The 23,514-nt window shown below is 46.2% G+C and overlaps 1 protein-coding gene across 2 annotated transcripts; it reads left to right on the top strand.

The window, feature by feature from the left end:
• The first annotated feature begins 1,800 nt into the window (after positions 1 to 1,800).
• LOC307206003 (intercellular adhesion molecule 4-like) lies at positions 1,801 to 22,545 on the top strand. Of its 2 annotated transcripts, none has more exons than XM_079958798.1 (5): positions 1,801 to 1,979; positions 9,513 to 9,782; positions 11,108 to 11,398; positions 18,336 to 18,596; positions 21,626 to 22,545. In XM_079958798.1, the coding sequence occupies exons 1-5, from the start codon at positions 1,922 to 1,924 to the stop codon at positions 21,718 to 21,720; spliced, it is 975 nt and encodes a 324-aa protein (XP_079814924.1). In that variant the 5' UTR covers positions 1,801 to 1,921; the 3' UTR covers positions 21,721 to 22,545. The 2 variants fall into 2 exon arrangements, with proteins under 2 accessions (XP_079814924.1, XP_079814923.1); XM_079958797.1 differs by lacking the exon at positions 1,801 to 1,979 and adding an exon at positions 7,800 to 9,352 and having other exon boundaries at positions 9,453 to 9,782.
• Positions 22,546 to 23,514: the final 969 nt, after the last annotated feature.

Here is a 23,514-nt window from a genome sequence, read left to right as displayed (position 1 = left end):
AGTTGATCTGAAAACTTTTATCAGTACAGTCAATATTCTGTGTGCTTGTACAGTATCAGAGCTGTAGACTAGAAGAGCAACAGATTTATTTCAATGATTTTTTGCTGTGCTGATAATTACTGCTCACTCATCAAAGCAGTGGGTGGGGTTTGTGACCCTGTGCAGGCTTCCTGTGCCAGGGTGACACCCCCTTTTGTTGCTGGCTCTTGCTCCCCCCCACTCCCTGGCTACCCAATCAGCTGCTGGCTGGGGGGCGGAGCAAAGACCAGGTAGTGCGGGGCTCCAGCTGACCACCTCTCCATTTGGTCTCTGGAGCATCACTCACCCATCCCTCCCTCTAACTGTCATGTGGTTTTCTTGCAGGCTAACCTTTTCCTTCCTAGGTCCGCGGGTGTTGCTATGATCGCACGATGGTTTCTGTGTCCCAGAGCCAGGAAGGAATTTTCCCTGCTCGGCAGGTTTTGCCTTCCCCATAGCAATTGTCAGTTTTTTGGTGGTTTTTAGGTCCTGGGCGGAATCCTATAGTCTATCTTCGGAATGGGGGGTAGCATTGTTAATGCACCCCCATGCAGCGACATTTGCAGGGCCTGTTAAAGGTTTGATTGCAGGAGTCACTGGCCCAGAGTGGTGGTGTAAGGTTAAACTCCCTACATCGGGTGAAGTGGGGGGTACGCTATGAAAATTCTCATTTTGCAGTCCCCCTCATAACACCTGTCTGCGCTGCGCATCCTCAGACCCATGGGGCTGAGAGGGATGCCGTCCAGTGCCTAAGCCAAGGATTCCTACATCTGAAGTCAATGAAATTGTGGCCTCATTTAATCCCATACATCTGTTGTTGTGTCTCCTTATTTACGGGCTGGCTCCTGAGCCGGGGGGGGGGGTTAGCGCATGGGCTCACAAGCAGTCCAGCATCCTCTTCTCACTGTGACCAGCCTGATGCCTCTCAGAAGTCTAGAAGCATGATGGCAACACTATTCTCCCCACTCCAGATTCCCATCAGCAGTTGCCCTACAGACGCATGAAAAAGATCAAGCAGATGCAACTTGGGTTTAATATATTGTAAGTTTTCACACTTCCTGTGGGTTTTGATTAGTTTGCTCCTGTAGTATAGAGTGAGAACTAGTGACGTTTGAACTGGAAGTCCTTTCTCCATGGCCTGACCCTGATGTTGTCATTGCAAAACCACTTCCATGCAGCTAGAGGACTGTTGGGCAGTGGGAGCACATTTGGAAACAGTGTGGAAGCTGTTTATAGTATGATGATCTGACTTCTGCTTGCCTAGGTCACTGCTGCAGTGAAGGACCCCATCTCACGGACATGCTTTGCAAGTTTATTTGAGCTGACAGGCTGAAATTAGAAAAACAGAAGTGTGTGTATGTGTGGCTACAGAGGTGAGGAAAATGTAATTCTCAATATGCACACATGCCTTGTCAAAACTGCATCTGGTAGGATCACATCTTCTGAGTGATTCAAAGCAGGGATGGGGGAGCCTGTGGTCCTCCAGATGTTACCGGACTGCTGTTCTCATCATTGTTGACCACTGGCCGTCTTGCCTGGGGCTGATGGGAGATAGAGTCTAACAGCAGAAGCAGTAGTTGGCGGGCCAGAGCTCCCCCAGACCTGTTCTGAAACTCAAGGAACTATACTGGCCATTGAACACTTATCCCTACACTCAGTTTTATATTCCTCAGAGCTATTTCCTCAGAGCCATATTTTTGTTTCGAAGGGAGGAAGTGCTTGGGTGGGGCGGTGAGTCAGCCGGTTAAAGGATATGCATGTTTCCTGAACTGAAACATTAAATAAAACTTTAGACAAAAGCGTGGCTAAGCTTAGACTTCCCTGGACTGTTCTGGCTCCATATAGCTAGCTGGAAAACCATCAAACTCCCAATAGTCATCTTTTCTGCCTTGTCTTGGTGAAGATGATACCTGTCTTGCCTCTGAACTTTCCTGTGCTTCTCATCTTCTGGTTGCAAGTGGGTGAGTCATCCTGAAAACTCTTTACATTTCAGAGCCAAGGAGAGCTGTCTAGTATGTGTTACCTTGGTGGAGGAATCTGGAAACTGGCTTCATCTAAAGGTGCTTCCCGATGGGGGCTTAATTTGCAAACAGATTATTGAGATATTTGCCAGTGAGTTGTTGCAACAGTTTTTCAAAAAGTGTATTGTCGTTTCCATAGAAAGGGTAAATCCAGATTAAATTGTGTGTGTGCGCTATGGGCTGGCATTTTGAGGATGAGAATGCTGTGTGGGTACTGCATGACTAAGGCACACTGTTCCCATGCTAAATGTCTTTCTAAAAGCATCCTAAGATCCCCAAATACAAATGGGGGAATGGAAAATGTCTTGTGTGATGGATGAGGTGTCAGAAGTGTTGGTGGCAAGGGAAAAAAATAGGTATAAAAGGAAAAATCTTGGATGCCAAGATCCAATCTCATTTATACTAGGTCTAATCTGAGAAAAACAAACTCATTCCAAAAAGAAACATGAGCTCTGCGTGAGTGCCTGGAACCCCTGGAAACTCACACCCCCTCGGAGGCCAGGGTGGGTGGCAGGCTGCAGTATTATTATGGGAGTAAGGAGGCAGTTCCTGGTTCCTGGAGAGACCCTTGGTTTAGTTTCCTTGGAAGGAAGAGGACTGGGAATTGATGACTTTTCTGTGATAGGAGATAGGAGATAGAGATCTCCTATCTGCCCATTAGATTTCTAAAGGAGCCCGAGTGCCAAAGCACTGGATTCACCACTGAGCAAGCCAAGCTAAGCTGCTGTGTCTTTTTCATATCCAGTTTCAAGACTCCTGCCTTTTGACTATTTCAGACAATATGCTTTCCCCCCCCAACATACTGCCCCTCACCTAACACCCCAGAGGCATATTAGGGGGAACTGCCTTTCAAAAATATGTATATTAGGAAAAATTACATAAAAAATATTTATAGCATTTTTTGTAGTATTGTATGATGTTATTGTACATGTCTAATATATCTGACTGTGGAGATATTCACACAAAAATACTGGTGAATTATCATGAGGTCTTTATTGTTACTATTGCAAACTGATTTGGAAACTTGGAAAACTGAACTTAAGGTTGGAAAAATGAATTGACCAAATATGGATAACTAGAGGACTGGCACCAAAGACTAGAAAGGTGGAAATCTGCCCTAAAACCTGCTCCGACCATAATGCTGTAAAGATGGAAATGAAACTAACACAAGTCGGTTCCTTCAGATGGAAGATGAATGACACCTTATTAAGAGACCAAGAGATTGTTAAGAAGGCCCTAAAGACTTTGAGAGACTATTTTGAAGTAAATTTGAAAACTACAGTTGAAAAAAGAGTAATCTGGGACGCAAGTAAAGCGGTCATGAGGGGGTTTCTGATACAACAGAATGTAATAAAAAAGAGAGCTCTAAATGAGAAAAAAGACAAAATTTTGGAGAAAATAAAAGAGGGAGAGAAAAAATTAAGATCGAAACCAAAGTCACAGGAGATTTTGAGAGAAATTAAATTATATCAAGTTCAATACACGAAATTGATAAATCAGGAAGTTGAGTGGAAAATTAAACAAATGAGACAAAAGACTTTTGAATCAGCTAATAAATGTGGAAAACTGCTAGCGTGGCAGTTGAAAAAAAGACAGAAGTTGAATACGGTTACAAATCTTGAAATTCAGAATCCCGTGGAGATTAGAAAATGCTTCCAGAGATACTTCAAACAACTCTACACCCAGGGGCCACAGAAAGAGGAGGATATAGACCAATTCTTAAGAACTAATGGATTACAAAAAATATCTCAAGAAAACAAGACAAAGTTGAACTACAAAATAACAGAACAGGAGATTGAAGGTGCCATTCAGAACATGCAATTGGGCAAGTCTCCAGGACCGGACGGATTAACCTCCAAGTATTACAAGACTTTGAAAGACTACTTAATTCAACCATTAAAAGAGGTATGCAATGAGATTTTGGAGGGAAAGAAGGCGCCGGAGTCGTGGAAAGAAGCTTTCATCACACTTATACCGAAATCTGAATCTGAAAAGACACAACTAAAGAACTACTGTCCCATATCCCTTCTAAATGTGGATTACAAAATTTTTGCAGATATTTTAGCTAATAGATTAAAAAGAGTCCTAAATGAAGTGATACACAAAGATCAGGCAGGCTTTCTCCCAGGCAGACACTTGTCCGATAACACAAGGAACATTATTGATATTCTGGAATTATTACAAGAGAATATTAATACAAAAGCAGTTTTAATTTTTATTGATGCGGAGAAGGCCTTTGATAATATTTCTTGGAATTTTATGAAGAAAAATCTTAAGGGAATGGGAGTGGGACGGGGGTTTGAAAATGGTATAGAAGCAATTTATTCAGAACAAAAAGCAAAATTGATAGTTAATAATGTGGTGTCAGAAGAGTTTAGAATAGAAAAAGGAACACGACAGGGCTGCCCTATCTCTCCATTGTTATTTATTTCGGTCCTGGAGGTGCTCTTGAATATGATTAGAAGGGACTGGCTGATCCAAGGAATTAAGGTCGGAGCTAAACAATATAAACTTAAGGCTTTCGCAGATGACTTGGTTTTGACATTACAGGAGCCAGAATCCAGTACAAAAAGGGTGTTAGATCTGATTCAAGAATTTGGTCACGTGGCAGGATTTAAATTGAACAAGCAAAAAACTAAGGTTTTAGAGAAAAATCTGACAATAATGGAAAAAGAAAGGTTTCAGAAGGAGACAGACTTAACTGTGGTTAAGAAAGTGAAATACCTAGGGATTAATATGACGGCTAAAAATTTGAATTTATTTAAAGATAATTATGAGAAATGTTGGATAGAAGTTAAGAAAGATCTAGAAATTTGGTCAAAATTGAAGCTTTCCTTGTTGGGTCGGATCGCTGCTATAAAGATGAATGTATTGCCAAAAATGTTGTTTTTGTTTCAAACTTTGCAAATTGTGGACAAAATGGACTGTTTCAAGAGGTGGCAAAGAGATATCTCTAAATTTGTCTGGCAGGGCAAAAAGCCCAGAATAAAATTTAAAATATTGACTGATGCTAAAGAAAGAGGGGGGGTTTGCCCTGCCAGACATGAAGTTGTACTATGAATCAGCAGCATTCTGCTGGTTGAAAGATTGGCTACTTCTTGAGAACACTGACATTTTGGATTTGGAAGGGTTCAATAACGCTTTTGGGTGGCATGCATACTTGTGGTACGACAAGGTAAAAGCTAATAGAGCATTCAAAAACCATATTGTCAGGAAAGCTGTGTTTAATGTCTGGACAAGATATAAAGACTTATTGGAAAACAAGACCCCAAGGTGGTTATCACCTATGGAGGCTAAGTCTTTGAAAAAACTCAATATGGAGGCCAGGTGGCCGAAATATTGGGAGATATTAGAACAAGACCGAGATACATTGAGATTGCAGAGTTTTGAGAAACTAAAAGACAAAGTGCGAGATTGGTTACATTACTATCAAATTAGAGAGGCCTTTAATTTGGATAAAAAAGTAGGCTTCCAGGTGGAAAAATCGAAACTAGAAACAGAATTGTTAGAACCGAAAACTAAGATTCTTTCAAGAATGTATAACTTGCTGCTGAAATGGAATACTCAGGATGAAACAGTTAAATCAGCTATGATTAAATGGGCACAGGACATAGGTTATAACATTATGTTTGCTGACTGGGAAAAGTTGTGGACCACTGGTATGAAGTTCACGGCATGTAATGCCTTAAGAGAGAACATTATGAAAATGATCTATAGGTGGTACATGACCCCAGTCAAGCTTGCAAAAATTTATCACCTGCCTGACAATAAATGTTGGAAATGTAAAGAAACTGAGGGAACATTCTTTCACCTTTGGTGGACATGCCCAAAGGTTAAGGCTTTCTGGGAAATGATCCATAATGAACTAAAAAAGGTATTTAAATATACCTTTCCCAAGAAACCAGAGGCCTTCCTTCTGGGCATTGTCGGCCAATTGGTGTTAAAGAAAGATAGAACATTTTTTATGTATGCAACAACCGCAGCAAGAATACTTATCGCAAAGTATTGGAAGACACAAGATTTGCCCACTCTGGAAGAATGGCAGATGCAAGTGATAGACTATATGGAATTGGCAGAAATGACTGGCAGAATCCGAGACCTGGGAGAAGAGTCGGTGGAAAAGGACTGGAAGAAGTTCAAAGAATATCTCCAAAAACATTGTAAAATGTTTGAATGTTAAAATGATGTTGGATATAAAGATAACATGGCATCAGTGACATAGTTAAAAGGAATATGCAAAAATGTTTTAAAATGGAAAGGGTGAAAAGACCAGAGTAATATTATGTCAAATCTAAACAAAATGATACAAGGGATTAAGTTATAAAGAACATGTAAAAATGGATTTAAAAAGAAAGGAAAACCGAAGACATAATAGGTTGAAATGTATAATATTAAATAAGATTGGAAAGAGGGTAAGGAATTGCTGAATTTGATTGTGTAAAGGGGAACGCAGAAAAGGGAGATGCGAGGAAGTCAGGAAAGAGGGTTATGAAGATGGTTAGTAAAAGATGGTTAGTAAAAAATTGGATTTTTATGTTTTTTCTGTTTGTTTTTTCTGTTATGCCTTTTATTGTGTTTAAATGTCTATGTTGAATATTTGTTTTATCATGTAAAATTTCAATAAATATTTCATTAAAAAAAAGGAAAAATGAAAAGCTGATGGATACATACTTCAATCACAAGGTGTGGGAGAGATTTGCATTCTTAGCCTTAGGCTGAGCAACTGGAACAGGTCCAGTCCTCTTTTCTACTTCATTGGCTGCCTACTTGTGTCTGGACTCTGTTAAATCTTTTTTTATAGCCATAAATTATCTAACAGGTACTCGTACTTCAAAGGAAACATGAGAACTGTAGTGAGGGGAAGGGGACTAGGAATCTCTACCAGATAAAAGTCCCTACTGTTGCACATCACCCAAATCTCTGGTGGTGCAAGATTCCAGAGGTTCCAGGTGCTGACCTAGGGTTCATGTTTTGTTTTGTAATAAGGCTTTGTGTCATCTGTTTGATATATGGTTAATTTACATATATATACGATCTGAAACTATGATGGTGGGACTCACAGCATCAACACTCCAACAGAGCATTCTCTCATGGCTATAGCTTTGGATTCCAACAGAAATCAGGCATGGCTCTGCCTCTCCCAGCTGCCTAGCCTGCAGCTTCCAGCTTCTGGTTTCTAGCTCACATAACTCAAATTCCCAACTCAGGACTTCTGGTGAAGCAAGATGGCAAGCCCCTCTGAGGACCACCAGCACCAACTGCGCTGCCTGGCTGGTCCGCATGCCAACTGCTGCCGCCACTACTGCGATTGGGGGGGGGGGGACCAAGGTGCCCAACGCGACAACCAGGGAGGCTGCATAGAGCCCCCAGCTCCTCCAGCGGCCTCAACCCCGCTGGGACCGGGAGCACCAACGGCCCAGTGGAGCTCCACGACCTGGAGGCCTCTGGAGCTGAACAGAAAACAAAAAGGAGGCCCCCCCAGCCGAGCACCAGCTTAGATAGGAGGGTACCGGGAGGGCCAGGGAGGCCGTGAGGAATTGCACAGCCTAGCCCAGGCCTGACCCCGAGGCTACCTCCCTGGCGGTTAGCGCAAAAATAGCAGGCTGGGACCCAGGGGGAACAGTGTGCGGGAGACCACCCCACAGGAAAAAACACAGCACGGGTTCCCCCCGTTGGAAATATATATATATATATATATATATATATAATATTTTTTAAATAATTTTATTATTATTTCTTCAAAAAACTGTAATGGCATCCATGTAAGAGGCCTGAACCACTGAAAGCCACTCCCTGGGACTCCTGCCTTAGCCTTAATCCAGGGACCTGAAATTCAGACTCTGCGGGCCCCGCAGTGAAATTAAAACTGCCTGTGAGTCAAAATTACAGCAAATACATTTTTTAATTATATACATGAAGCACTTTTTTATTAGTACCATTAGTTTCTATTTTTTATTCCTTTCACACATTTTCTATGATTACTTATCTTTTGTATTTTTACCCTTTCTATTTTTTTAAAAAAATTCTAATTTAAAAAAACCCGCCTTCTCACTATCACTATCATCTTATTTCTACCTTTTATTTTTTAGATTCCAAACATCTCAACATTTTTATTAAAAAAAATTAAGCTACATATAGGCTACTCTCTATAACCTACCACCCAATCTTCAGCCCATCCCTAACTCCCCTCTTCTCCCACCCATCATACTATATGTCAGCACAACACAATAGGTTCAATAGACAATATAAGGTGAGAAACAGGACAGCCCAGATGGGTTGGCACGGAATAAAAATATAGCAGGCACAACCAACTCCCAAGAGACTGAGATCTACTCACAGAAGAATCTTGATAAATAAGAGAATTGGACAGGAATTTATATCCTCAGACATTACAAAGAAAAGAGGAGTAGTTTTCAATATTAAACCCAAACTGGACCCAAAACAGCTATTTAAGGATGATAAAGGAAGAATGATGGTAGTATAAATAACAATACAAGGTGAAAAAATTGTTTTAGTTGGAATATATGCACTGAATGAGAATAAATCAGAATTTTATATTTAGATTAATTAATGGGAGATACAAATGGAGTAGTCTCCCTGGAAATGAACAAAATCTTAAGAAAAACAGATTCAAAGGAAGGGAGACTACACACAACCTTCTTCAAATTGGTGGAGAATTTCAGTTTACCAGATACTTGGAGTTTTAAACACCCACTGGATAGAGAATATACATTTCATTCAAAGGTCCATCAATCCAGCAGAAGGATAGACTCGGTATGGCTATCTAAAGCGTTATCAATAACAGTAAAAAAAGAGTAGAAATACAACCAAGAACACTCCTGGATCACAATTTGATAATTCTTGAACTAAAAAGGGGAGGGGAATACCCCATTTAGATGGAGATCGAATGAGGAGTTATTAGATAATCAGGATATAAGACAAAAAACAGAAAAAGCCCTGAAAGATTATTTTGAACTAAACTTAGATCAATACACTGATAGGAGGATTGTCTGGGATGCTAGTAAGGTGGTAATGAGAGCATTTTTTATCCAAGAAAATGCCTATCAGAAGAAAATTAGAAAAAATAAGAAAAAGCAGATATTAGATGGACTGATTAGAAACGAGAAAGAACTAATTACCGTATTTTTCGCTCCATAAGATGCACTTTTTTCCTCCTAAAAAGTAAGGGGAAATGTGAGTGTGTCTTATGGAGTGAATGGCGCTGCGCAGAGAGGTAGAGCTGTGCAGTGCCCCTTCAGCGAAGCGGGAGGAGGAATGGAGCCCCTTCTGTTCCTCCTCCCACTTCACTGAAGGTGCGCTGCGCAGCTCTCCCTCTCTGCACAGCGCCTGTCCTGCGAAGCCGGAGGAGGAACAGAAGGGACTCCTTCTGTTCCTTCTCCAGCTTCACTGAAGGGGCGCTGTGCAGTTCTCCCTCTCAGATATCTCCCCATATCTTTTCTTTCTTTCTTATAGTGCACTTCCTTGACACTTGCAATGTGACTATCCACCCTGAGGCACCTGCTGTGGAATTTGGAGGTTCTGTGAATCTGAACTGCACAACTACGTGTGCTAACTACACCCGGTTGGACTGGGAGATATCTGTTGAAGGAGGAATCCAGAAGGGCGATGGGTGGATTTCTCTAAACCTCACCAATGTGTCTGAATGGGAACTTCAACCTATATGCATAGTCCAAAGAGCAGGCTTTGATTCCTTAGACACCAATGTGGTCATCTATGTTTACCGTGAGTATGCACATAATTTCATGGCGGAGAGGCATCTGGAGGCTATGTAATTTAGCCTCCTTCCTCACACACATAATGTCGAGGGGGGAAATAGGTCCCATGTTTCCATGTCGTCCCACTACCCTAAAACAAAATAGCAGAGTACACATGTTATTAGACATAGTATGCTGCATAACATGGCTGTGAGGCCTGAGGAAAGAGGGAGGAAAACCCAAGACCCGCCCAAGACATTTTGGTGATTGGGGCACATGATCTTAGAGGCTCCTCTGCTCTACAAAAATCATGCTGCATGTAGTATTAGCAACACCAATCTTACAACAAAACACCTTCTGGGAGCACTTTAACATAACTTAAGGGCAGCGGCAAAGCATATAGCTACCACTGCCTGGGGTGGAGCGTGGAGGGAGCTTGCTGCATCTTTTCTCGCAAAGTGGAGCGGGGTGGGGCATACTTGTGCCCAGCCAAGAAGAGGGGTGGCAAATCCACTCCTGGGTCAGGTCTGATCCGGGAGTGGAGCTGGGGTGGCTGGCGGTGTTGGGCCATCACAATGAGGGAGCCTGCCATGGGGGGGGGGCCTGCCTGGTCGTGCCCCCTCCATGCTATGCCACTGCTTCAGGATGCTCAGGACTTCATGTCTGCCATGGCAACCATGGGGCTGTCACAATATAACATCAGCCCAACGCACATCGTAGGTCACACTCTGAATCTTGTCTTTTCGACTGGGCAGGAAGAGGGTGATCTGAAAGAGGCTTTTAGCCTCTTCCCCACTCTGTAGAGGCAGGGGACCCACTTTCAGAGGTTGTGGGATCCATGTAGTTTCCAGACAGCTCTGGAGGATTTTCTGCCTGATATGACTGGCGTTCCTGTCAAAGCCTTGGCCAACCTCTGGAACAAGAGGATGGCTTGGGCTGAACTTTTGAGTAGTGGTTTCCTATAAAGAAAATATTTTATTGAAAACAAACTGAACTTTCAAAAGAAGCCTTTGATACTTTGTTTATGTCCTTCTATTGTACATAAATTATCTTTTGTAAACTTCTTTGGAATGCCTTTGCCCTGAAAATCAGTATATAAGTGCAGTCAGTCAATCAACCAACCAACCAATAGGAGCTCATCCTTGTCCACCATTATTTGATTAGGTTAGGATGCTCAGTTGTCATACAGAGTTTTCCCTCCCATTGCCCTGAAATTGTTTATATTTATTTTAAACAACTGGGATGGTTAACATTTCCAACTTCAGAAAGCCAGGAGCTTTCCTAGGCCTCTTTACTAGTTGGTCCTCACTTACCATTTCAGATGGTGGCCATTCATATCTTTATTTCCCCCAGAGTTCTCAACCCCAGTTCTCAACCTTACTTCCAAGATTGTGGCTAATCACCGGGAGAAAATTGTATGCAGCATCCCGAGTTTGAAAGTGAGAGGTTCCAGCTCCCCATCTAATGTCAGCATCTTCCTGAGAAAGGGCAGTAATATCCTGAAGTGGGAGCGCAGCATCTCTGTGGAGTACAGCTTTTTGGCTAAGCCTCAGGAGGATGGGGATGAAATTCTCTGCGAAGCTAACCTCCAGGTGGGCTCAGAAGTACTGCAAAAAAGTGCAAACAGAACCTTGAAGATTGTGGGTAAGTTCTATTTGCTATGCATCTGATTGGTTTTGCCACGTGTTCAGGGCTGGGAGGGCCAGTTTGGAAGTAATTTATGCACACATGTATCTAACGATTTGTTCTAGCCTAGAGGGCTTAGGATACTTCTGTAGCTAAGTATTTTATTTATTTACGTGTTAAAACGCATTTATATGCCACCCAATTTACAACCAGCTGAAATACAAATTCATTTAAGCCAGTCCATTAAACAATAAATAATAAAGCCCCCACCACTAACTATTGTTCCCCATTAAATCTTATTGGGCCCCTAAGACCAGTGTAAATAAACAAGTATTCTAGAAATGATGGAAGCACATTACTGTTGGTGCTTCAAGGGCATGTTATTGCATAGGGTTGGCCGGGGGGCGGGGGGGAGAACCTCAGCTACCTATGTATTACTATTGATCTTTATTGATTTAGGGGAGGCAGCTGCCCCTCCCTGCCCCCCCCAGCTACGCCCATGGAGTTGGGCAGTGTTTTTTTTTTGGGGGGGGGAATAGGTGCCAGTACTCACCATGAAGTTGTGGTGGTTAAAAAGTGTGGCACTTAGTGTAACAACAACAAAAAAGGTGCTGGTACTGCATACACTTGAGTACCCTTTGGAGGGAAAAGCACTATTGGGTGGGAGCCCAAACTGAGAAGGCTGTTTCCATGGTGACTTCAAGAAGGGCATCTGCAGGCTGTGGTATAACCAAGAAGGCCCCACCAATGAACTATACGGGAGAAAGTGTTACCTAAGCTGTCTTGGGCTTTATACATTACAATATTAGCAAAACTGTTGTTGCCTGTGGTTTATTTTTTGTCCCATTGTTGTCTATTTTTGAGGCAATATAAAACTCTACAAAACCTGTTTGAGAATTGTGGGATGGGCCTGAACATTATGGACAAACATGCTGTCACCTTGTATCACCTTCAAGCTGCTTCAACTCTCAGGGGATGGGACTGGGGAGAATTCATCTCCATCCAGGCTCAGCTCACCCTCCTTACCTGATAGGGGGAGTTGAGGACCAGCAGCGGTGTAGCAACCCCGGCCGGTGTCTGGGGCAGACCAAAGTTGTTGAGCTGTTTTTAGGAAATCAAAGTTGCTGAGCTTTTTATGATCAGGGTGTTGATTTTATTGGCCTGTTAAGAGGCTCGGACATTGTGTTTCCATAGTGGCTGGCTGTGGAAGAAGCATTTCCCCCTCCTCTGCAGCTCGCAGGCTGCTCACTTAGCAGGCTAGTACAGTGGCATAGCATGGGGGGGGGGGTTGAGGAGGTCACCGCCCAGGCACATTTTTTTAAGGGGCTCAACCAGGAACCTCAACAGAGAAAGGCCTGACTGGGCCAGCCTTTTTATGCCCCCCTCTCTGACGATGGCACCCAAGGGAGCTGTGTGGAGGGAGCTTCATCCCCCGGAAGAATCGGAGAGCAGCCACAGGGCCCTCTTCCAACACTGCGATCTGTGCAGCTCCACCCCCCGGGCAAGAGTTGGAGAGGCGGCTCAACACTGTGAGCCGGCTGCAGTGTGGAAGCAGTGGGCTCCCCCCGTTCGTGCCTGGCCCAGGAGGCGATCAGGATGCTACGGCATCGGGCTAGCAAAAGAAGCCAAAGTAAAAAGCTACTATCTTTTGTGAGCTTATTTGAAAGGCTGGAGGGCATCCTTCTGTTTGGGTAATGGAGTACAACAAAGTTTGGGTAATGGAGTACAACATCCCCATCACAGGGGAGAGCAAGGATGACCTCTAGGCGTAAGGCCAAAGCCTCCCCTCAAATAACCCCTTTAACAGGGAACCCTGGTATCACAGCTGCAAAGAGGAGGGGGGCGTGGGTCACTTCTGCACCCCCCCCCCAGTTCAGGAAAGATAGACTAAAGGATTCCACCCAAGGCCTGATACTGCCAAAGTTGTGATGTTTTGCTACGGGGAAGGCAAACCTGCCAATGCAGGAGAATTCCTTTCCGGCCCTTCAACAGCGACCTTGACGTAGCAGCGCCCACGTACCTGTGGAGAAAAGGTTAACCTGCAAAAGAAGTCTTAACTGAGGGTGGGTAGGGTGGGAGAAGCTCTGGAGCCAACTGGTGATTCCCAAGTAAGACCCTCCCCCTATTGTGTGGGCAGGTAGTCCCTCCCCCTACCTGGCCTGATCACCTTGGCAACACCTCCCCAGGCGGGATTGGGCAACTGACTGAGGTAGGCAGAGACCTCCAGGTATCCCACCTGGGGGGAGGTGAAGCCAAGCCTGTGCTAATGGTGCCGCATAGGGTCCAGGGGACTGCCTGCAACCATGCAAAGGGCACCCTCCATTTAATGTGAGGAGCGGTCATTCCTTTTTGGGTACAATGTAATTGGGAGTGGGGAGTGTTTGGTCTCCATCGTAGCCTGGCAATGCTTGGCTTCTGGTGCTGTGACTGGAATAGCATCTGTCTATGGCTTTCTAGGGTATCTCACAGCTGTTTTAGGTTTATGATTTATTTGTTTACCTATTATCACGCTTTTTATGATGAGCCTTCTGAAAGCAGCTTACAAAGATCACTCAAAATGTCAGGGAACTGCCATCGGAGCCAGAGGGAGAGGGAGGGCTCCAGAGGGATTCCGGAGAGTGTCCCGGGAGGGAGAGAAGCTGCCCATCTTCTGCGGAAGGAAATCAGTGTAGCACCAGTGGAGAAGGGGGGCAGATGGGGGAATCGGCGAGGTGGCTCCATGACTCCTCGCCGGAGACCAGCGGGGAGAGCACGGGTCCTCTGCTGCCCACACCCTCCCTGTGCAGAAGGCTTCCGCGCAGGGAGAATAGGAGGAGACTAGGCGTCAAAGAGCTTCTTTGCTGGAAGAAGTTCAAGAAACGCCCACTGACGGATTCTGCCAGCGATTGAGACAGCCACGGGTGAGTGGCTGTCTGGACAGAAAGGGTTCACTCAGGCAACCCAGCCAGGTGTGGCGCCGATTTATGCACGAGCAACCCCTAGAACCATTACAGCAATCCGTCAGTCCCTGACGTTGCTTGTGCGCAGCCCCAGAGAGGCAGCACGATGAGCCAAACAGGGACAGCCGGAGAGACGAAGCAACCAGCTGCAGTGTGGAGTCTGGTCGAGAGGAACCGAGACTGGGAGCAGCATGTAGCTATCCTGACGGCGTGGCTGGATGAAAGACGGGCTCAGGATGCACAGGTCAGACCCACCCCCATTGCAAGGAAGGTACCGGGGCTGGTACACATGTTTGGTGGGAAGCCCCAGGACTACAATGCTTTCCGAATGGAAGTGCAGTACGCTTTGGAACTGCAGAAAGATGACTTTGCTGATGACAGGGAGAGGGTGGCTTACATTGTGGGGCATCTGCAGGATGGGGCACGCAAATGGATCAGGCCCCTAATTGCGACGCAAAATGATGCCTTGAAGGACCTTAAGAAATTCTTCCAGGGGATGGACGCGATGTTCTCCAGCGAGGTGGAGCAAAGTGTGACTCGGCGGGAACTGATGGGGTGCAAGCAGGGGGGCCAGTCCGTCAGAAACTACTGGTCGCGTTTTGCGATGTTAGTTCATCGGCTCGGGTGGGATCTGGACTCTGAACTGATACAAATGTTGTTTGAGGAGGGTCTGTCCCCCGAAGTGAAAGACGAGTTGTCCCGAGCACCCCGGCCACGGTCGATGGATGAGCTCACAAAGGCTGTGCTGGCGATCGGCGTACGCCAGGAAGTGCGGACTCAGGAGACGTCAGGGAAGTGCTACAGAGACTGCAGAAGCATCAGTTGTGGGTCAAGCTGGAAAAACGCCAGAGAGGTTGAGTTTCTGGGGTACAAGTTGTCAGACAAGGGCCTAGCTATGGACCCAGGCAAGGTGAAGGCGGTGCTGGAATGAAAAGCCCCCAAAACCCGGAAGGATGTGCAGAGGTTCTTAGGGTTCAGCAACTTCTACAGGAAGATCATAAAGAACTTCGCTCACTTGACAGCGCCCATCATAGATTGTCTCAGTAGCAAAAAGAAGTTCGCATGGACAGAAAGTGCCCAGCAATCCTTTGAAAGGCTGAAGAAGGCGTTCGCTTCGGAAGAGCAGCTCCTGCACGTTGATCTGGAGAAGCCCATGAGACTGGAGACGGACGCGTCCGACCGAGCCGTTGGAGCGGTCCTTTTGCAGCCCGGGGCCAAGCAGGACTGGAGGCCATGTGCCTTTTTCTCAAGGAAGCTGAGCAAGTCAGAGCAAAACTATACAGTATATGACCGAGAACTGCTTGCGATCTATGCGGCGTTTCGGCGATGGAGACATCTGTTGATAGGGTCGCGGCACAAGATCCAGGTTTGTACTGACCACAAGAACTTGGAATATTGGCGGACCGCACGAGTGCTCAACCAGAGACAGATTTGATGGGCCCAGGAGTTCTCCAAGTTTTCCTTCGAGATCAGATACGTGCCGGGGGAGGAAAACGTAAGAGCAGATGCTCTCTCCCGGAAACCGGAGTACATGGAAGGAGAGGGACCACCGGAGATCCGACATGTCTTTCCCGAGGACCGGTGTGTGTGTGTGGGAGCGTTGGTTGGGAAACGAGAACTGGCAGGGCTTATTAGAGACGACGCGTTTGTTCAAGCGAAAATCAGGGAACTCCGGGACGGAAGGGAAGACCATGGAGGGTTTGAGGAAAAGGAAGGACTACTGTACTATAAGGGGGCACTGTATGTACCGGGGGAGACCTTGAGGGGGAAGGTACTTAAACAACTCCATGACAGCCCAACAGCTGGGCACTTTGGACAGCACAAGACCATGTTGCTCGTGACCAGGCAGTTCTGGTGGCCAAAGGTGAGGGAAGACGTATGGGAATATGTATGGGGGTGCGACCGATGCCAGAGGGCAAAGGGGCAGAGGGCTGCCCCCGCAGTGTTACTGGAACCCTTACCTACACCGGGAAGACCCTGGGAGGTGGTGTCCATTGATTTTATGACAGATCTGCCCAAATCAAGGGGGAAAACAGCAGTCATGGTAGTAGTCGATCTACTGACAAAAATGTGCCATTTCATAGCTTGCTCACATGCGGTGACGGCAGAGGAGACAGCCAGGTTGTTTGTGGCTCACATTTTCAGACTGCATGGGGCTCCCTCGAGAGTAATCTCAGATCGCAGGAAACAATTTACTTCCCGGTTCTGGAGGAAGCTCATGAGCTTGCTACAGGTAGAGGTGGGCTTCTCGACGGCAAGGCACCCCGAAACCAACGGACAAGCAGAAAGAGCGAACAGTATACTCAAGCAATACCTACGCTGCTACGTCAGCGAGAGACAGAACGATTGGGTAGAGAAACTAGCTTTGGCTGAATTTGCGTACAGTAACGCTGAACATGTGTCCACGGGAATGAGCCCGTTCATGGCCAGTTATGGGTGTCACCCCAGGGCCTGCGGCTGAGCAGTTTGTAGAAGAAATGGAGGCCTTGCACCAGCAACTCAAGATGAACTTGGAGCGGGCCAAGGAAGTTTACAATAGGCAGGCAGACAAGCACTGTCGGGAGGGGGAGGCCATACGGGTGGGAGACCGGGTGTGGTTGTCAACCCAAGGGTTACCCCTAAAGGGAGGGTGCAAGAAGTTGCAGCCAAGGTGGCTGGGACCTTTTGAGGTAACACAGCAGGTGAACCCAGTGGCATTCAAACTCAAGTTGCCTGACAGCATGAAGATACATCCGGTGTTCCATAGGTCCCTACTTTCACCGTACAGGGAGGGGTGGGAATTTCCGAGTCACCACCCACCCGCGGGTAGAGGAGAGGGAACACCGCAACCAAGCCACGGAAATACTCGATTCAAGGTGGCGAGGTCGCCAGGTGGAGTACTTAGTAGCTTGGGAGGGAGAACCCAGGTCAGAAAACACGTGGGTCCCCGCTGAATCAATCAATGATGGCTATCTGGTGGAAGAATTCCACAGTTTGTTCCCGGATAAACCAAAACCACTGGCGAGGTTCTGGGAGGAAGAATTTGGACCCACAGACGATGAAGGGGACTTTGTGGGTTTTCCTGCCTCCGAAGAGGAGGGAGGGGAGGTGTCAGAGGGAGAAGAATCAGACTGGGAGGTCCCCCCTGCGGGAAGAGATCTGAGCGGGTGGGAAGCTGGTTTTGAATCCTCAGAGGATGGTGACAGCTCCTTCACGGGATTCCCTGCATCGTCGGCCGAGGAAAGAGACGAGGTTGAATCGGAAAATTGCGCCGGGGGTGGAGGGGGTCCTGGGGAGGAGGTGGATGTCAGGGAACTGCCATCGGAGCCAGAGGGAGAGGGAGGGCTCCAGAGGGATTCCGGAGAGCGTCCCAGGAGGGAGAGAAGCAGCCCATCTTCTGGGGAAGGAAATCAGCGTAGCACCAGTGGAGGAGGGGGGCAGATGGGGGAATCGGTGAGGTGGCTCCATGACTCCTCGCCGGAGACCAGCGGGGAGAGCACGGGTCCTCCGCTGCCCACACCCTCCCTGCGTAGAAGCCTTCCGCACAGGGAGAGTAGGCGGAGACTAGGCGTCAAAGAGCTTCTTTGCTGGAAGAAGTTCAAGAAACGGCCACTGACAGATTCTGCCAGCGATTGAGACAGCCACGGGTGAGTGGCTGTCCAGACAGAAAGGGTTCACTCAGGCAACCCAGCCAGGTGTGGCGCCGATTTACGCACGAGCAACCCCTAGAACCATTACACAAAACAATGACAGTAATTTTAAAACTATTTCACTACTGCAATCTAACTATATTTACAAAATCTAAGCAGCAGTGCTAACAAAATTAAACCTGTCATAGTGCTTTATTTAATAACAAATTATAGCATAATCAGAACAAGCATAAAACATTTTTTTAATTTTTCAAAGAACACTTTAGTTTAATTAAAAGAGGATTGGAATAGAAAAGTGTTCATAGTAAAGCAAGGACCATTTGTATATCGATTGCAGGTGGCTGATGGCTTCTGCAACTCATCAACCATTGTTTTTTCTTATTGCAGCCAGTCCATACAATGTGAACATCTCAACAAATTTCACGGTGTACAAAACTGGTGCAGCCCTTGTGGTGAAGTGCCATGCAGAGGGAAAGCCCTTTCCAGAGTTTTCATGGGATCTCCCCTCCCAGACTGGCGTGGAGTACTCAGATAACAATAAGACCATCACAATCCCTTCAGCGCAAAAATACCACAATGGGACTTACCGATGTCTAGTACATAATGTCTATGGTGATGGCTCGACAGAGGTGGACATTCTGTATGAAGGTAGGCTGCATATGACTTTCTTTCCAGTCTCCCCCTTCCCCCAGTGTAGCACTTTCTCAAAGTCCTTCCTCATCCAAGGGTGCTTCCAGGACGGGACTTAATTTGCAAGTGTGAAATGTCACAAATGGGCCATTGATACCAGTCATTGTTGCTTTTTTAACTCATTTAATTTCCCCCAGAATGGGTAAACTCAGATTAAATGAGGGAAGAATATGAGCTGCTATTGTGATGTCATTTCCTGTCAGAAAAAAGGCAAGGGCCACCACTGCTACACCAACAGGACACAGCACACAGGCCCTTCACTGTCCTGAGAAAACACCTTAATCCCGATTTTGTTTTATATTATTTTATTCTTTGGTAGATTTACAAAAAGAAAAACACACAGCCATAAATACATTTTAGAAAGGGGCAAAATTAGATGTAGATGCACAAAGCATTTTTTTTAAAATCCAGACCAATTGCGTTCTGCTCCCCCCTTTCTTCCCCTCGCAGGAGGGCAGGGCTCTGCCTGCCCCTCAGAGCCTGCACGTCCCACGGGGCTGGGCCTGAGCCTTGGCGGTGGCAGCCTCTCCTCCTCCTCGCCTGCTCTCCAGCAGCTGCTGTGAGTTGCCCAAAGGAGGAGGCCGACAGCGATGGGCAGCTGCCACTGCCACCATCGTCATCACTCGCGACAAGCTCCTCCTCCTCCTCAAGCTTGGTGCTGGTGGGGGTAATAGGGACATTCCAGGACATTCCGGGATCAAAACAAAAGCCGGGATGATAATTCCAGGACTGCCTCCATAAAATTGGGACACTTGGAGGGTATGCATGTGAGGAATTGTTGGGAGCTTCTTCATGAAGCATCTTCAGGCCCTGCACTAACTCTGTCCTCCCAGCTGGTCCTTTGATCTCCTGGGCACGAAGGCACATGAAGCCTGACTACTAGCTGGTCCTATGATTCCTGGGCACATGGGCCCTACTTTTAGGTGGTTCTGGGAGACTTCAACATCCATGCCAAGGCAGTTGGCTCTGGGGCGCCTCAGGACCTCATGACAGCCATGACAACCATGGGGCTGTCCCACCATGTCACCGGCCCAACGCCCATGGCAGGCCACACTCTGGACCTTGCTTTCTTGACTGGGCAGGAAAAGGGTGATGGGGGGCGGACATCGACATCAGTCCCCTGTCATGTTCAGATCACTTCCTGTTGAGATTTAGGATGCCAGCACCTTTTCCCTCTGCACAGGTGGGGGACCTATTAGGAAGGTCCGCCCATGGAGGCTGATGGATCCAGTGGGATTCCCAGTGGCTCTGGGGTTTTTTCCGGCTGATATGACTGGTGCCCCTGTCAAAGCCCTGGCTGACTTCTGGAACACCCGAATGGGTCGGGCTATTGACACAAACTCCCCTGAGCACCCTCTCCCACTTCGTGGAGCCCAACTGGTCTCCTGGTACACTCCAGAGCTTAGGGCGAGGAAACAAGCTGGAAGACGACTTGAACACAAATGGAGGGAAGATCCAAATGAATGCAACCAAACACTGGTAAGGGCTCATTATGAAGCCTACCTTGTGGCAGTGAAGGCAGCAAAGAAGACATTTTTCGCTCTATTGGACGCACCGGACCATAGGAGGGAGAGAAGAGGATTTTTCCTAATTTAGGAAAAATCTATAAGAATGGAGATAAACTGTGCTGGAGGTGTAAAAACAAGGAAGGTAGTTTTTACCACATGTGGTGGACCTGTGAAAAAATCAAGAACTTCTGGGAGCTCATTTTTAATGAACTAAAAAAAATGTTTAAATATACTTTTGTTAAAAAACCTGAAAATTTTCTTCTGGGAATGATTGGCAATGAAATTAAGATAGAGGACCAGAACTTATTCCAGTATGCAACAACAGCTGCTAGAATTTTAATCGCCCAAAATTGGAAATCAACCAATATCCCAACAGTAAGAGATTGGCAAAGTAAATTATTTGAATATTCAGAATTGGCAAAATTAACACAAAAAATTAGAGACCAGAAAGAAACAAAGTTTATTAAAGAATGGAACAAATTCATAACCTATATTGAAGTAGATTTAAAAAATCCAAAGATCACAGTAGGCTTATTATAACCCTTCGACATACAAAAGTTTTAAAGAAAAACTGCGGGGGAAAATGTATTACATAACCCAAAACTGAGGTGGAGGGAAGTCAATAACTTACATGTTTGTCTTTGTTTCTGTTTCTTCTCATAATTAAGTTGTGTTGTTCTTCTTATTGTTTTTTTTCGTGAATAATTTATTTTCTGTACATTTGTGTGTATATGTGTGTATGAAAATTAATAAAGAAAAATAAAAAAAAGGAGGGAGAGAAGAGGGGAAAATTTTTTTCCCCCTTGTTCTTCCCCTCTAAGTCAAGGTGCGTTCTGTGCGTTCAGGGTGTGTTCACCCAAAGCCTCTGGAGCCCAGTGGGAGTTCCCGCTGGGCTCTGGAGGCTTTGGGTTCCTTTCGACCTGCTCTTTGGGGCTGGGGGGGAGAAGCGCTGCTTTCCCCCACCGCCAGCCTCAAAGACCAGGTCGGGGAATAGCGGGAAGTCAATGCTCTGCCTCCCTGCTGTCCCCCCAGCTTGTGGGGCTGGCAGTGGGGAAAGCAGCGCTTCTCAGCACCGCCAGCCTCCAAACCAGGTTGGGGAACAGCAGGAAGACAGCGCTCTCAACCACTGCCACTGTTTTGAACAGGAGATCTGAAATGTGAGGCACTGTATGGCTCTTGCCTACTTCCTACATCCTGTTGGTTTCAATTAGGCTCATGCAGAATTTCTCCATGGCTGGTTGTGCCCCAGGGTCCATCTGTTGCAGCAGCCTGTTTTCCAGTGCACAAGCCCTTCTTGCTGCTTGTCCCCCACTTACTGAGCACTTCTTCCTCTGCAGCCAAATTCCATCCTAGAATCATAGAATGGTAGAGTTGGAAGGGACGTTGAGAGTCATCCAGCTCAAACCCCTGCAATGCAGAAATCTGGATTCAGGCACCCATTACATCCATTACCTAATGTGCTGTCTTCTATTATTGCAGAGGCGCCTCGCAGCTGGGTTACAGTCTGGGTGATCGTGTCGGTGTTGGTCTTGGGCATCTTGGGCACCATTTGCTACTGCCTAAAAAGAAGATGATCATTGGGGAAGAAAGCTCAAAGTCTCAAAGAGACTGTTCTTGGCACAATGGAGACGGCTAAAAGATCCATTTCTTAGCAAGCCCCCACAGAAGCAACCAAGAGAGGGTATAATTTACTGTGATTCAGGTATGACCGCACTCGGCAGAACTGGATGACAGCCTGAAAGCACATGAATTCCATTAATCTGCTACCAGCTGTAGACAAAATCAGGGACTGCTGCTGTGAAGAGCAATGGTGGAGCTAGCCACTCGGGCAGCCGGAGCAGCGCACATGCCGTGCACCAGGGGGCGGAGCATCCTGCCCAGGGCGTGCGATCCGCGCAGTGGATCACCACTGGGGGGATTTTGTCACCCCTCCCCCAGGGATGACACCCAGGGAGAACCGCTCTCACTGCCCCCCCTTCCCACACCCCTGGTGAACAGCCAAGTACCTTTAGAGCAGCTGGAGTGGATCTTAGAGCTCTGGCAGAGAAAACATATAGAATATGGTATCAGACATGGAATTCAGCTAGAAAAGAATCTTTGTATTACTCAAAGGTGAGGGGATCAAGTTTTCAGCCCTTAAGGATGTGGAAAATGTCCATTGAAATCTCAGAAGCTTAGTCTGGTTTGATTAAAAATCCCAGCCGCTGTGGGGAGACCTTCCCTATGATTTGCAGCACCAGAATAAATTATGCAAAATAAGATAAATTTTGCTTCCCCCCCCCCATTTATGCATTTATACAGGTTGCTGAATGTAACTTTCCTTGGTGCAGATTTTGGGGTTCAGCAGCCCTTCTCTGCCCACCTTTCTCCCAATAAAATCATTTATTTGGTTAAACGTTTCCAACTGGTATATAGTGGTAAGCTTGCCTCATGCTTGAGAAATGAATGTCACAGACCTGAAGTGTGAGTACTAAATGACAAAGGCTTCGGTATGCCACCCATACAAATCTCCCTAAGGGGGATGCCTGCCACTGAGCTTGGCAACAGCAAGTTTTGCCTCTGAAGCATGTCTCAGAGGAGGAGCCACCAGACCCTGTAGATAAGCAGATGCTCATGATACCCTTCCCCATCTTGGAAAAGGGACACCCACGGAACCACTTTCTCTCAACAGTCTAGAGACATAGGCTAATCTTGGTGCTTGGGGAAAGGAGTGTTTATGGCTGCGCATTTCCACTGTCTTTGAAAAAGGCTGCTGGGTATGCATCCCTCTCTGAGGTTAATGCAGGCAAAGCTCTAAACCACAGGCTCCATGGGGGCCTGGAAACCTCTGGGATATTCCTGGCCTGTTCCTTGAATTTTAAGTGTTTGGCTTGTTTACAGAAAGACTACTGTTAAGTTGTGGGTGAACATATCAGACGACACAGCGATTCTTCAAACAGCTCTTGTTTATTCACAGGCCAGAACACAACTGAACTGAAGGGTTCAGCCAGGCTGCTTATATAGAGCTCCACTAGAACACAACATTAACCATTTTCTGTAACTATCCAATCACTGAACGTCACTTTCAATCCCTTATTTGCATATGTGGACCTGAGTGAAAACTATCTACAGTATCCCCCTGCTGGCCTATGGTGAGAACTTCAGTACATAACAACTACATTTGCTTGTAGAAAAACTACATTTCTTAATCTTTCCCTTTTGGAGTTGCCAGAGTTAAATATGGGGGCAGATGCTCTGTAGAAGTAAATCTGCTCTCATTGTCCAGCATTTTGGTGACAATGGCTGATGGGTTGTATTAGGTAGGTGTGGGAATATTGAGGCATCTAATCATAAGCCTGCATTTTTATTAAAGCTTATATGTTTAATCA

This window comes from Podarcis cretensis (assembly GCF_951804945.1).
Source record: "Podarcis cretensis genome assembly, chromosome: 17".
Lineage (NCBI taxonomy): Eukaryota > Metazoa > Chordata > Lepidosauria > Squamata > Lacertidae > Podarcis > Podarcis cretensis.
Note: the sequence above shows the minus strand (reverse complement) of the source record. Positions and strands in the feature narration are given on the sequence as shown.